This window comes from Lissotriton vulgaris, chromosome 7, assembly GCF_964263255.1.
Source record: "Lissotriton vulgaris chromosome 7, aLisVul1.2, whole genome shotgun sequence".
NCBI lineage: Eukaryota > Metazoa > Chordata > Amphibia > Caudata > Salamandridae > Lissotriton > Lissotriton vulgaris.
Window position 1 is genome coordinate 810726404 of NC_141695.1, and position 15828 is coordinate 810742231.

At 45.4% G+C, this 15828-nt stretch overlaps 1 protein-coding gene across 1 annotated transcript in view; it reads left to right on the plus strand.

Annotated features, from left to right (window-relative positions):
• Positions 1-15828, plus strand: part of DNAH17 (dynein axonemal heavy chain 17) — a 15539113-nt gene that overhangs the window by 2633691 nt on the left and 12889594 nt on the right. The window contains exon 13 of the mRNA XM_086931082.1: positions 14788-14983. Within this exon, the coding sequence (XP_086787208.1) occupies positions 14788-14983 (196 nt within the window). The remainder of the gene's footprint in view (positions 1-14787; positions 14984-15828) is intronic.

The window sequence follows — 15828 nt, forward strand, 5'->3', positions numbered from 1 at the left end:
TTCTTTATTAGCGTTGCCATTGGTGTTCTGTCAGTTTAACCATGCCCCATGTGTGACGTCTTTTGCGTGTCAATGGAAGACAGTCATCGTAGATGCAAGTCACGCCCGCTGTTGAATGTTGTCTGGGTAACTCCTTCAATTTGTGTATATTTTTTATTGTTATAGCGCGCAAGTCGTGAGTTTTCGCGTACCATGTGAGTTTTAAGGCCATTTCCGCTGTATGTTTTTTTGTTTCGAAATGTGCGTCCTAAATTCTATTTCCGCTTTTTTAAATGTGCATCCAAAATTACATTTCCGCTCTATGTCTGCATATTAAGCGCATTTCCGCTATATCTGGGCATATGTATCTGTGTTGTTCTTTACCTTGGACGCTGTTTGTTATTAGCATTTGGCATTTCTTTGTAAACTGCCACATTTGTTCTTTGACACGCCCACGGCCACGTTCTTACACTCGGCCACGCCCCCAAGGGACTACTTTTCCACTTTTAGCGTTTTTGCTTTTTTAAATGTATATCGTTTTTCATCTATAGCCTATGTCCTTCTGCTACATCTCCCCTTTCAAATGGTGTATTGTGTGTAGTGATTGGTACAATACTTTGTAGTTTACCTGGCTCAAAGATTTGTGTTCTCTCTTTATAATAGTAGTATAGATTAATATAGATATACATATAATACAATCTAAAAGAAATAATGTTTTTCATTTTAATAAAAAATATATATATGTGTGTGTGTATATATATATATACATATATATTTTAATAAAGTACTTTTACAAAGTATATGACTTCACCACACATGCATTTGCGTTGTAATGGCATGCGTAATAAAGTCATATGCGTTGTAAAAGTTTGAGGAATTATGGCTTGCGGAGTAATGGTACTTTCGTAGTAAAAAATGCGGAGTGATGGTATGCGGGATGAAAGAATGCGGGATATCATCATATATTCATTACCAGCACCCCTCGGGTGTTCACAAAAGTGATGGCGGTGGTCGCAGCTCATCTGCGCAGATCAGGCGTCCCAGTCTTCACCTATCTCGACGACTGGCTGTTAAAGGCGGGCTCTAAGCATGGGCGGAAAATCCGTTCCGCTCGCGGATTTTGCGGATTTTCGGTAAATTCGCAATCCGCAAATTTACCGAAAATTCGCACGCAGCGGATTTTTTTTCTTGGTGATACAATATTGCGGCGTGCGGCGTTCACTTACCGTCATTCAGCGTTTGCCGAGTTGTTTTTCTTGATATTTTGCGAGTGCTGCGCCATTTTGGATCTTGCTGCGGGATCCCGCGGGAGTTTGGCGACGCATCGCAAGAGTTCGCAATTGCGAAGTTGTAGGTGCGGCGGGCAGCAACAATCTCGCACTCGCGAAATTACAAAATTTGCAATTCTGCACAAGAAATCCACTAGCAAGCAGCATAGACCTTCTGAAAATGATGATTTTTATCAGAATAACTACTCAGGTTGACATTTGCCTGCCCTTTTTTGGATTTTAGGCCTTTTGACTTTCTTTGGATCACTTTTGGATTAGAAATCAACTTTCACAAGTAAGTTTGTTTGGGGCATTACAGTTGCTGTTCTGCAGAAAAACGAGTTTTGCAAAACTGAAAGCACTCAGCAGGTGCAAAAGTTCAAACTCATCATTAGTAACCATTCCCTGTAGTGCTTCCTGACTGGGGCCCCTCCAGAGTTCAGTTGCTAGTTGCAACAATTCTATGACCCTGCTCTGACCCTCACAGCAGGCTCATAGAATAGCTACAAGTAGGCCACAAAGGTCCTGGAAAAAAAATTGCACTGCAACAGAAAGCAAATTACAGATAAGGAAGCAGGTGCCAGACTGGAATTTTAAAACAGTGACACATTAATAAATCAACCCCAAATTAATTCACGTCAGTTGAAGCAGGGCAGGTGTGCTTGCTTTTCCCCCCCATAATCTACAGTGATGAACCAGAGGGTGGCATTGATGTACCAGAGGGTGGCACGGGTGAAACAGGGTGGCAGTGGTGAAACAGAGGGTGCTGTGAACCTGTGATGATGAACCAGACGTAGAAACAACATAGTCGCGACCGTTGCGAGCCGACAAGTAAGTTCGCAATTGCGAACTGGTACAAAACCCTCGCGAACTGGCAGAAACCCTTGCGAACACAAAAAAAAATCTGCAAATTCACGAGAATTCGTGGATTTTGCGGATTGCGAGTTCGCAAATACGCAAATTCGCGAACGCCAGATTCGCAAAATTCACCCATGCTTAGCGGGCTCGCCCCAGACAGTCGTCTCCCACCTTCAGACTACGGCCGACCTCCTGCATTTGCTGGGGTTCCCCATCAATATGCCGAAGTCGCACTTGATTCCCTCTCAAAAATTCCTCTTCATTGGAGCGGTTCTGGATACGATGCACTTTTGGGCCTATCCTCCCGAATTGTGAGTTCAGGATATTCGGACTATGATTCAGATCTTTCAGCCTCTATCCTGGGTTTCTGTCAGGATGGCCCTGAGGCTGCTGGGCCTCCTGCATCCTGCTGGTCACTCATGCCAGATGGCATATGCGGGCTCTGCAGTGGTACCTGAAGTTCCATTGGGCGCAGCATCAGGGGAACCTGTCTGATTACGTCCTGATCTCGGAGGGCACTGCACAACAGCTGCAGTGGCAGCTCACAAACCAGCATTGGGTCAATGGCAGATCCCTCTCCCTTCCCCAACCAGAGTACCCAGTGGTGACTGATGCGTCCCTCCTGGGATTGGGGGCCACATTGGAGAGGCGGAGATCAGAGGCCTCTGAACTCCGGCGGAATTCAGGCTCCATATCAACCTTCTGGAGCTTAGGGCGATCCAACTTGCTTTGAATGCATTCCTTCACTCTGTCAAGGGGAGAGTAGTGCAGGTGTTCACAGACTGCGACCAAACTGGGCGGGGTGGGGTCATGGGCCCTATGTCAGGAGACTCTGTGCCTCTGGACATGGCTGAAACATCAGGGCATTTCCCTGGTGGTTCAACCCCTGGCAGGCTCACTGAACTCCAGGGCGGCTGCAGGTGCATGATGGATCACGAATGGCATCTTCACTCAGACGTGGCGCAAGGTCTCTTTCAACAGTGGAGAGAGCCTTGGTAAGATCTATTCGCTACTGAGGAGAACGCACAATGTCAGCAGTTCTGCGTGTTGGAATTTCCAAGGCCGCACTCGCTAAGCGATGCTTTTCATTGCAAGTGAACTTGCGGTCTGTTGTACGCCTTTCTGCCTATAACACTTCAGCCCAGAGTGCTGAAGAAGATTAGCTGCGACCGGGCCCAAGTCATTCCTGTGGCTCTGTACTGGGCTCGAAGAGTTTGGTATCCCAAGCTACTCAGTATGACCATCGATCCCCTGGTCCGACTGTCAATCAAAGTGGGTGATTTGGTTATTGATCAGAGCTCCGTTTGGTAGGAAAACTTCCAATGTATTTCAAAAACCTCATAGGGTAATCAAAGTGGTGACGAATGCCATCAAAACTAAGGATTCACGCATTTGGAGCCTAAACAGAGTGGTTATTATTAAGAACAGTCAGTCAGTCAGTCAGTCAGAAAGCTTTATTATTGGTTGATAACCATAAAAGCGGGGTACAAAATTACATAGGACAGCATTTTGATCAGCAGTAGGCAGCACTACAAGATATACATAACTTACACAATTTTCATTATACCAAATCAATATATGAATAATATTTAAAACAATTAAAAACTAGCAGATAAAAGTAGAAGCAGCCAGACATGATTTAAGTTAAAAAACCCTGGTAAATGCAGAGTTAAGTTGGAACATTTTGGGCGATTTACATTTAAATTTTTGCTCCTCTAGTACACCACATAGAAAATAAAAATCTTGAAGTCGCAAACACGGTCAAAGGAGAAGAATCATATTTCAGCAATCTGTATACATCCCTATAATCCCTGAAGCCCCTGGACTTACATAGCGATAAGATCCATTTGGCCCTGGCTTTGGAGTACAAAGACCAAAAGAGCAGGACGTGCAGATCTGTCTCTTCAGCATGTTCGCACCCCGGGCATAGGCTAAGTGCTTGTTGGGCCACTGACCACTTGCTTGTTACAGCCCTCACTGGGAGAGACCCATGTCTAAATTGGACGTATAATTTCTTTGCAAATGGTGGTTGAATATCGTCCAGGAATCTCTCAAAGTGATATTCATCCTTAACCTCAAGAAAACAACTGGTCAACCTACCCAAGGATGGTTTACATATCATCCGGTCCCTTCGGAATTGGTTAAGAACAGTAAGTTAAAGGTTAATGAAGATGAATTTTCCTCACTTGCTTCTCCATCGAGTTCTGCAGAGTATAGCAAAAATTATAGCAATTCAAGAAACAAGAGGATCACCAGACTACCATTGAAGTTTGATGACTATCAGATGTAACTTAGATGCTTTAATTTATCCAGGCTTATTGTAGTGTTTCTTAGTTTTGTTCTTTAGGTCTCGCTGAACCAGCACGCATGCGCTGTCAGCGAGACATTTAGTAAGCTTTAAGCTGGTTTGAAAAGTGCTACCCACCACAAGCTTGCAGGCGACCAGCTTACTAGAACGCGCACACGCGCGCCCGACGTGCACAGCACTTTTTGCCGTCGCGCGCGTGGGTGCGCACCACTCGCGTCACTAGCCGCGATTACGTTCACTTTTACGGCGCTGCGATTATTTTCCCTTTTGCGGCGCCGCGATTACTATCACTTTAGCGGCGCCGTGTGCTGTGTGGCACTTGTTACTATGAGGTCACAGAAATGACACAGCCCTAGCTTCCCTGGTCTTTCAAATGCACCAGCCTGTTGCCAATTCTTCCAGTTTCCCTACTGACCAGCCCAACTCTACAGGTAATCCGAGGAACCAATTTATGTTTGTATGAGGCTAAACATCATTTAGTATTGGGCCATAACAAATGCCTGAGATCTGTGTTCATCATGGCATAGCCTTCAGTACAAATTTCTTTATGCAGTTGACCACCCATGCGTTAATTGAGTAGTATGTGTAATTTTCACACAATTACACGTTACACTTGGAAATATCACATGATTACCCTTTGCGCATGCCTCTATTTGATCTGGCTTGTGTAGGATCGTAGGGGTACTAGCACTGCTCTTGCCCACTTTGCCTGCATTATCTAAGTGCAACATGATATAATGCCATTCAGCTCTGCGCTTATGTCAACCTTCAGCACAAATGTCCATTTGCATGCTGAGGTTGATGCTGTGCTACGTCGATTAGCATTACTATGACTCCTGCTAACAGCTGCGTCAATCTGGGTCTAGCTGGATCTGTTACAACTGAAATGCGCGATACCCTCTTTGGCAGCGTGATATGAGATTTGCAAACGAGAATGTGTCACACCTCAGCAAGTTTAGTTTAACAAAATATTATTTCTGCATTTTTAAGACAGGTATACTACTGTTGAAAGGTCCTTTAATCTTAAAATCTCTTTTCCCTTTGCCATCCTGATACTCGTATTGCCGGCCTGCCACCACTCTTTACCATGCTGAGCAACACATCAGGCCCTATCTGCGATGTAACGGTTTCCATGAAATGACGTCAGAGCAATGTGCTGGACTCTGCCCCCTTACCTGTGATTGGCCTGTCAGTCTAGAGACCGATTTGGTCTTCTTTTTTGGCACAATCTGTTCCTTGCCTGAGCCCCAGAAAGGGTTGTGTTGGTCCCCACAAGGCCACAGTGTACAATAGCAATGTCAAATCTGCACGTATTCAAACGGTGTTGTTGAACTAGCTGCATGACACAAACGCAACTCAGTTGGAAGGGTTTGTGAGACCAAGGCAAATTGTCATTTTGACATTCTGGCGCTCTCTTTACTGTAGCAAGAAGGCCTTTTTTTAGGGTGTGTGTTGCTGGCAAGTACACTGCTGTACCCATTTGTGTTTGTTCTGTGAAGCAGATGCCTGCAACGAACTCAGTGTAGCTCTGGGCTTGTTCATACTGTGAGAAGTTGGCCTGGTATAAGATGTTCACTAGTCTAGTGAGCACCTTGCACCAGTCCAAAGAACCCTTATGGTGATGGTTGTAAAGTCAACATTATAGACCAGCTATCCTAAGGGTAGCATGGACAAAGCAGTCTTAGGCTAAACTAAAGAGGGCATGAGAAGCCAGCTGTTTTACCATATGTAACCCCTTTAATACCAAATGAAAGGACACCACACAGGATATATATATAAAATATATGTTATTTATTACTAGACAAACCCTCTGAACTATTTATGAGGTCAGAGGCACAAGCACAATACAAGATATTTAATTAAAATACAATAAGTTGCACAAAGTACAATAGGTCCCTAGGGGCAGGCTAAACCATATACTAAAATAGTGGTATAAGAACCACCACACGAAAAGTGAATAGGCCTAGGGCCTAGGGAATCGCTGGGGCTACGCTGAGCTCCCAAAAGTTAGGAAGCCGGAGGCCCGCAGGATGCGTGTGCAGTGTCTAAACACACATGTGTGTTACCATAGAGAATGAATGGGAACGTAAAAGATGGAAACTAGTTCTTTTAGGGTACCTCTGACTGGACTCGGTGAAAGTTACTTGAAACCTAGACAGTTGGATAGTTAATACCCACAGGAGCACCGGAGTACTCGCGTTACCTCACCCACAGTAAGCGCTTGCATAGGTGTCAAAGTGTGTCGGGTTTCGTCGTCGAATCCTATGGAGCCTGGAGAAAAGATGCTGCAGGCGACCAGGAGAGAAGTGTCCGGGTGGATCCAAGGATGGATCGAAGATGAAGAGGACCTGAAAGCAGAGGGGACAGAGCCAGTGACCAGGAAGGAACCAGGCGATGTCGCGAAGCAATCAGGTGCTGATGGGTAGCTTGTCTCTGCAGCCATGTGGACCAGGAGGCGTCGACGATGACCAGGAGTCAGGCACAGACTGTCCCACAAAGACTCTCACTGTCGGCGGTGTCGGCTTCAGGATTGGAGTCAACAAGCCTTGACAAAGGCAACCCACACAGGAAACGAAGTTGGCTTCTTACTCAGAGCAGCAAGGTCTGATGGGCAGCTTCTTTTGAGGGAAGCAAGGGCCAGTCTGGAGCAACCAGACAAGCAGTGGAAATTCAAGGAATCGTCGCCAAGATGGCCACTAGCCAACAGGCAAGTGACCGGGCAGACGCATCAAGCAGGAAAATGCAGAAGGGCCCCAAGCAGAACTCGTGGAGTGTGCAGGGTGGATCTTCGGTGCAGATGATGCTCGGGGCTCGGGGTTTTCAATCCCCAATGCACAGCTTTGAGGGGGCCTTGGGTGCTGCACAATCAGCAAGTCGCTTCCACGGGTCTCAGCTCTGCTGGGACTGTGGATCGGGCTGTTGGATGTCTAGAAGTCTGGTTCTCATCAGGCTCTGTGCTCGGGCTCCGGCGGGAGCTTCGACAAAGCAAGTCGTTGATCGCTAGGTTGGTGCCTGCTTGTGCAGGGTGGTCACTCCTTGACCACAAGGGAGATTCTTCAGTAGTCTTCTTGCAAAGTAGATCGTTGAAGGATCAGAGTTTCATTTCAGAGTTTCAGTCAGGATAATCTAAAGTCTTGGGACTCAGCTCCTACCTATATACCAAATCTAGGGGCTGGATTACCTACTAGGTCCCTCCTATGGGTGGGACCAGGGAAGGGGGTGGTTACACCCCTTTCCCTTTGTCCAGTTTCGCGCCAGGGCTGGGGCTGGAGTGCCCCAGCACCGGTTTGAACTGGACTATGCATGGGTCACCTTGTGAGCCCCAGGCAGTGTCTCCTTTCTTTCAGCCCTGCGTGCCCTAATACACAAAAGCCTGTCTGGGGTGGTGCTAGCACCTCCCAAGACAGGAAACCTATTGTCCAAGCCTCCCTCGCTGGAAGGACTCCCAGCAGCAGGAGGTCAGAATTGTCTCTGTGGCAGCAGCATCCATTTTGTGATGCTGAGGTTCTGGTTAACTTTAACCGGGAATAGTAGGAACAACATGTCTTCTTCCTCTAGAAGGGTGGAATGCTACCCCCGTCGCCAGAACTGGCTAGGGGGTAGTATTCCAAAACGTATGGCACCTTACTCAACATGTTTTTATAAAGCCAAACCAGAGTTAGCCTCTGACCGCGAGGTTCATAATGCACTTAAGAGTATATGGTATGGCAATATCCTAGAACAGCTATAAGGACATGGTTCCGAAAGCTGCAGATAGGCTCAGCTCATGCTAGAGCACCATCTCACATAAAACCAAGCACTCTGCTTCCAGGATTGTTAAGGCCTGCCATCGGAGTGACTTATAGGTGTATATGTGGCTAAATATAAAGTTAGATATAGGTGTACTATATCTAAGCAAGGGGTGATTACACGACCTTGCCCCAGCTGAGTGATCAGCCAGTTGTGTCAATGTGAGAGGCCAGCCAGGGGTGGCATAATACATGCTGCAGCCCCTGGTAGGCCTTGAATGCACCTATGCCCTGTGTTCCTATAGTACACTGTGCAGGGGCTCATAAGGTGACCCAGTATCCAATTGGAGATGTAACTAAAGTATATGGAGTCCATTGTACAGAGAGAGCAGATAGCCTGGGGCCCTGATTAGCAGGATCCCAGGCCAACTAAGTCTAAAACAAGCTAAACACTAGGCAAAAAATCTGGGGTAACCACAGTCAGGAATCCACCTTCCTACACATACATTTCACGTTTGGGCAGTCTCGTGTAAAGTGTGTGCTTTACCCTCAACACTTCATTAGGAGTGCCAATTGATCAGAAACATCAAATATCCCAGTAAAACCAGAGGGCATATTTACTAAGCCTTTGAGCAGGTGCAAAGTCACACAAGGTGATGCAAGTGGTACAAAATCTTGATAAAGTATTTTACTTTTCAGCACAAATCGTTTGCTTTACAAGTAATACAAAATACAGCTGTCCTCTTCTTAATGTTACTTTGCGTCAGGGGGTCCCATAAGTGGTACATGGGCATTCCCACCCTACCAGTCATAGTTTTTGATGCAAAGCTTTTTCTACTGAGGGGCTTATTTACAAGCCCAATGCGCTGCTGGTGCGTCATGTTTTGTGACACCGGCGGCGCAGTGTGCCAGCCCATATTTACCAGGCCACCTAAAACCAGCCTGCGTGACTTGTCCTGACCTTGTAAATATGGGCCCCTTTCACGCTTTACTCTGCGTGAAAGGGGAATTCCATGGGTGTTGCTGTGGGTGTTCCCACACAATATCCATGGAACTTGACGCTTTCCTAGATTTACAACATTTTGTAAAACCGGGAATGCGTCCAAATCCTACGCCTCCCCAGGGTAGGCGGAAGGAGGAGCAACGAGGAGAAATATTTGTATTCCTCCTAATTTTTTCCTCTTTCCATCTGTGCCGCAATCTGCAGCATGCACAGAAAGAGGAAAATGCCATAAATGATTGTTTTTGTGCAGGAAGATGTCTCTTTCCGCACAAAAACAATCATCCCGCTGCACCGGCACCCTTGCAAAATGCCACAAGGGTGCCTGTGCTGGCGCATGGTAGCCAATTATGACCCACCGCAGGAGAAAGCTCAGGCATGCCTTGTATTGTTGTTAATACAACGCATCCCTGTGCTTTGAAAATGAAGCAGCACGGTGCAGCTAAATGGCTCGCAGTGCCACACTGCGTCTTTTTCTTGTAGATGAGGCCCTACATTTTAAAGATACAGCTTTGCACCAAAGATAAGACCCACTTGAGGCAGGCATTAACAATGAGTAATGGTTTCATTTCTCCTTACTTTTCACAAATCACACATTTGCTGTAGAGAACATCCATCGTTCAGTGTGCGGAAAAAAATCAAGTTAGTTAATATTTTGTACTCAATGGATAGCTTTCCAGTACAAAACCTGTGATTGGCATCTTGCATACCATTCCACTATTGCATGTGTGTGGCACTAGGCAGTCTGTTTCAGTGCCCATGCATGGGAAGGCAGCAGTGCCATATCTTACGAGATATGGCACTGCGCTGCTGTCTCCGCCTAGTTCAACACAATGCAGCAGCTTTGGTTCCTGCACTCAGTTGCACTATCTTTTAATTAATCTGCCAGTAGAAGTTAAAAAACTTAGGAAGGTGGGGCTTTGAAACACAGTTTGTTTGGTCCGGTGTTCTTTATAGAGCTAACATGCCACCTAATGTCTGTGTCATAGCCTTTTGTGAGGCTGCTTCGTTCAGAAATTACAAAACAAGACATGGTCAGACAGTCACAGTGAACAGAATAAGCATTGCACAATAAAGAGTATGGGCCTCATTTTATAAGGTCCTAGCTGCACTTTTGCACTGCCAAAATGTCACTTTTTTGACGCTCCGGAGGCACAATGTGCCACAGCATATTTATAAGGCCAGGCAAAGCCACTTTGCATGGCTTCTCATGACCTTTTCATGGCCTTGTAAATATATGCCCTTTCACGCAAAACACTGCGTGAAAGGGGCGTTCCATAAGTGTTGCAGTGGGTGTTCCCACACAACACCCATGGAATCTGAAGCATTCTCAGATTTAAAGGAATCAAAAACCTAGGAATGCGTCTAACTCTAATGCCACTCCAAGGGAGCTGCAACAAGGAGAAATATCCATATTTCTCCTCCTTTTTCCTGTTTCTTTGCATGTTGCATTCTGCAACAGGCATAGAAAGAAGAAAATGCCACTAATTAGTGTTTTTGTGTAGGAAGGTGTTCCTTCCTGCCCAAAAACAATCCTCCCTTCCTGCCCAAAAATAATTCTCCCTGCAGCGCAGGCACCCTTGCAAAATGACGCAATGGTGCCCGCGGGGGTGCATGGCAGCTAATTGTGCACCAGTGCAGGGGAAAGCACAGGGATGAATCATGTGTCGTTAATACAACACATCCCTGTGCTCTGAAAATGATACAGCATGGTGCTGTTAAATGGCTTGTGGCGCAGCGCTGCAACATTTTCTTGTAAATGAAGCCCTCTGTTTCAAAAGGTGAATGATACTCTCTCTCTGGTGGCTCTTGAAGCTGTCCTGATGTGCTCAGAATCCCCAAAGCAGTGCTTAATTTGTATTAAAAAAAGATAAGTGTAGCGTCCTGAAGTTTTCATTATTAGGTCTCGTTTAGACAGCGCATGCATTGCTGCTTTGAGACCTTTTTGTTTTCTAAATAAACTTAGAGGTCACCTATTGGTTTCATACTCTCATTTGCTTCCTTGTTATTGGTCAGATGCCAAAGGCTTAATTCCTCTTTGTATGGTTGTCCATTCCCTAGAGCATGGACGCACTACTTGTGTCCTCCCACTACAAATCTTTTAGGTGCTACTTTTTCCTTTGTGTTTAATCACTTTACCAGAGTGCCTCTTTGTCAACTGGTTCCCTCATTTACTTCTCCCCCCTCTGTTTTCCTTCCGCCCTCCCTCCCTCCCTCTCTCCTGCTCTCATCCATGTGGCTGCTTGTTTACTTTGACATCCGTTCGACTGCTGGAACAAGCCACCTCTAGCCCTGCCCTTCCTGCCTTTAGGCACTTTTAAACACAGTGGGCTTCATCTCCTCCACCCCCCACACTCTTCCCGGTGTGTGCGTCAGCCCGGGCTGAGACAGTCCCGGGCACACACAGCCACACCAGAGTACTTCACAGGTCTTTTTTTTCATTGTGTGCCCCCTGCAGTCTCTGCATTCCTTGAAAGGCTCTCCTGCCCCCCACTTCACTCGTCTGCCCAACCCGCTTGTTTCTGCTTGTCACTATAAACACGTTACCATTGTGTGACCGACATATGTTGAATATTGGGATAATATAAACATAACATTCTGAACATTTTAACCATGCCACTTTTAAAATTAGTACGCTTTCAATACCTAAAGATGCCTTAGACATTATGCCACTATGAGATTAGGGATCAACTGCAATTGAGAATCAGACTGCACTTAGAATGAGCCCATTCTTGGACTCGAATTGGTGCGTCCGAAGGCCATTTCTCTAATGCAGGCTGCCACGCCCACACGCTGTAACGAACGAATGCCAGCCCACTGGCTAACGTCACATGCTGATGTGCAAACACACGGCCGCACTCTCCTCTTGACGATAACTGTATTTAGTCTCTATTGGACTGGGGGCTGAGTAACATGCAGAGCTCAGAGCACCAACACACAACCACACATACACACAACCAAAACCACACCCAACCACTCAACCACACACACAACCACAAACACAGCACACACAACCACACACACAACCACACACACAACCACCCACACACACACAACCACACAACCACACACACACAACCACACACACACACACACACAACCACACAACCACAACCACACACACACAAACCACACACACGCACAAACACACACAACCACACAACCACACAAACAACCAGAAACACAACACACACAACCACACACACACACACAACCACACACAACCACACACACAACCACACACACACAACTAAACACACAACCACACACAACCACACACACAACCAGAAACACAACACACACAACCACACACACACACACAACCACACGCACACAACCACACACACAACCATACAGACAACCACACACACAATCACACACACAACCACAGACACACACACACAACCACACACACACACAACCACACACACAACCACATACACAACCACAACAACACACACAACTACACATACAACTACACATACAATCACACACACAACCACACACACACATCCACACCATCAGTGCACACTTTCACCAGGCACAGACACCATCAGTCATCAGTGCACGCTTTCACCGGGCAAAAACACCACCAGCCGTCAGTGCACCCTTCCACCAGGCACACACCACCAGCCTTCAGTGCACGCTTCCACCAGGCACACACCACCAGCCGTCAGTGCCCGCTTCCACCAGGCACACACACCACCAGCCGTCAGTGCACGCTTCCACCAGCCACACCCACCGCCAGCCAGCAGTGCACACTTCCACCAGGCACACGCACCACCAGCCATCAGTGCACAATTTCTACAGGCACACACATCACCAGCGCACATATCAATTGTTAACGCATCCACAATTACCTATTGTGGCAATCGCAGTATGACACATTTTACTTTTAAACATATTCATCTAAAGCGCAGCATGCTACCATTGCTACAAAAATAAAGACACATTTTTTTGGCCTACAATTTATAGACTTTTGTTGCAATTGGTGTTGCAATATTTATCAATGCCAATTGCTCAAACTTAATTAATGCGAGACCTATTGCATTGCAAATGCTTGTTAGTCTTGTATATAGGAGGAAGGTGTGTAATAGTGTGCATTTACTTGTTTCTTATATTTACTTATCACTGTAGTCACCTTGCTTATGTTTAAAGGTGCACCATGGTGATAGAACCTGGTGTGGTGATGCTACTTCAGATTCCTGTCAGTTGCATCTGACGTTGGCTGCTGGATGGATGGGATCACTTTTTTACTGGAATAAACTTATACTACAGTTTTACTACTTGGAGCCTCTTTATGGTCATTTTAACCTGAATTTTACAGCCTCATACTTGACTTTTGTGACAAATCCCGTTCATCGATTTGCATGAGTAAGGTTTCCTTTAAACATGATTCCCTGTAAAATGGGTTATCCTGTAGGAACCTTTTCCCCTCAATCCTTGCCAGCCTGTCCATGTGACGGAGTGTATACTCAATCAAACTCGCACTTTCTTTTCTTCTGTATATTTTATGAGAATTACCACAAAACCTTTATTCTACCTCTTATGCAGAAATATAACTTCGGGCAGTGACCCATGATTGTATTTCCTACAAATGTATCCTGACCATTTTGTTTGCAAGTGTGTAGCGTCCTGTCTTTGTCTCTCATTGAAATCCAGGAGATTACACCAGTAATCAGGAATAACAGATCCTATGCCGTCTATGTTGATTGTAATTTAATGTCTTTTAACATGTTTGAATGTTATTTCTTTTAAGATATTTATATGTGATATTTTGCTAAATTATGTCTTTTGATATTTCTCTGTACTTTTATGATCTATGTGTTTTTTGGATCGAATAAAGTGATTGACTGACTAACATAGCAGCAGTTTGTCACATATATTTCTGACTGTTATTTCTCAAGCCCTTGGATTACATCAAGAGCACAACAAAATTCATTTACAGGCCAGCAGGCTTTGTACATTCTGCAGGCTTCCTATTGTGTCACATAATTGAACCTGAAAGAAGATAGATTCCATACTGGTATTTTGCTGCTACTCCGTCCATTAACTCTCTTGCTATGGGACACAGGGTAAAATACTATATACCCCCGACCATCACTATTGGAAAAATATTCTCACATTTCATCTTGGCAGCCTGGGTAGCCCTAGAACAGATGTGAAAGCAACGAGGAGCCTTAACATTAACCAATGGTGGGTGAAGACATTGTCTATTTATACAATACAAAAGACACCAGTGACTGTCCAGAACAGAATATATAAGTTTGACAGACTCCCAATTATCAATCTTGAAGTGGATCGCAGGTGCTGGGAGGAAACCCAGCTGTAATTTCAGATATGCTGCACTTCTCTTATCCATGTTACATAACCCCTATACCTGTGTGTGCTAAAAATGATGCTTATCACCTTACATGTGGAGTAAGGTACTCCTGATGTAACAACATACAATGTAAATGTTATCTCACTATGACTGCAATGTAAAAACTTCACAAGTGAAGACCTGGAAATTATTAGATGTGTGCATGTATGGATATGTAATAATGCATAAAATGCTAAACTCGATTTTAAATTTGTAAAATCCTAGCTGACAGGGATTAGAGATGTTTACTGATAGGCTTTTTTGTGTTCTGTCACTTTGATTAGTGTCATGTCTGGTGATGAGGCTAAACTGGTATTCAACAAGTATGAAGAAATGATGGTGTTGCTACAAAAGTACAGTCAGAATACTTATTCTAAGTGGACGGACCACGTTGATGAAGAAAGTCGCTTTAACCTACAGCAGCCTATTATTGTGAGAGATCCAAAGACTCAACTTCTAAGCGTTAACTTTAACAAAGAGGTCAGTATCAGAAACAGGTGGCCTCCCTTAGTTAGATGAACTTGCTGATTTGTAAAGATTATTGATAACTAATTGTAGCTAAATGTCTTGTGAGCTGGTATTAAGGTATAGCATTCTTACCTCCCAATTCAATCCAATCCCTACAATCCTGAAACTGGTATTTCCTAGCATTGGTAACTTGACAGCTAGGACCTTAATACTTTGAGAGCTAGGGGTAAGATGGACAATTTTTTCAGAGGATAATGGTATAGGGTTTTGAAATTTAGCAGCTCTTCATGTGAAATTTACATGTTAACAGGGCAGCTCCTGCCTGCTCACCAATTGCTGATTTCGAAGCAAACCCCTACTGGTTCAATACCAACGGGTCCTCCCTCTGCACCAGTTGGGCCTTTTAGATCCACAGGTGGATCCAGACCAGCATAGGTGGTGCTTTCTCGAATTTCCCTTATGCTGGTCCCATTGTTGATGCTCCCGACGAGCTCCAGCAGGGCTGTCCCGATTCTGATCTCTGACTCCGACACAGAGCTGGAGGGGCACCCTCCAACATAGACTCTTGCCCTCACTGGAGCTGTTCCCCGCAGGCTGAAGCCTGAGGCCTACTATTATGGGCTAGGACTTGGGGAAGATGGGTCGGGGCCACTGAACCCTGAAGAATATCAGACCCTGGACCCAAATATGGACTGGTGTGAGGAATTGGCGGATGACAGTGGACTGGGCACCTCCCCAGACACTGGCTTGGTCTCTCCTCTTACTGTGGTTACAGACTAGGGTGACATATTTGCTATGGTGGTGAGAAGGTGACCCAGGTGTGAGAAGTTGGCCCGATATGCAGCGTTCGCTATTCT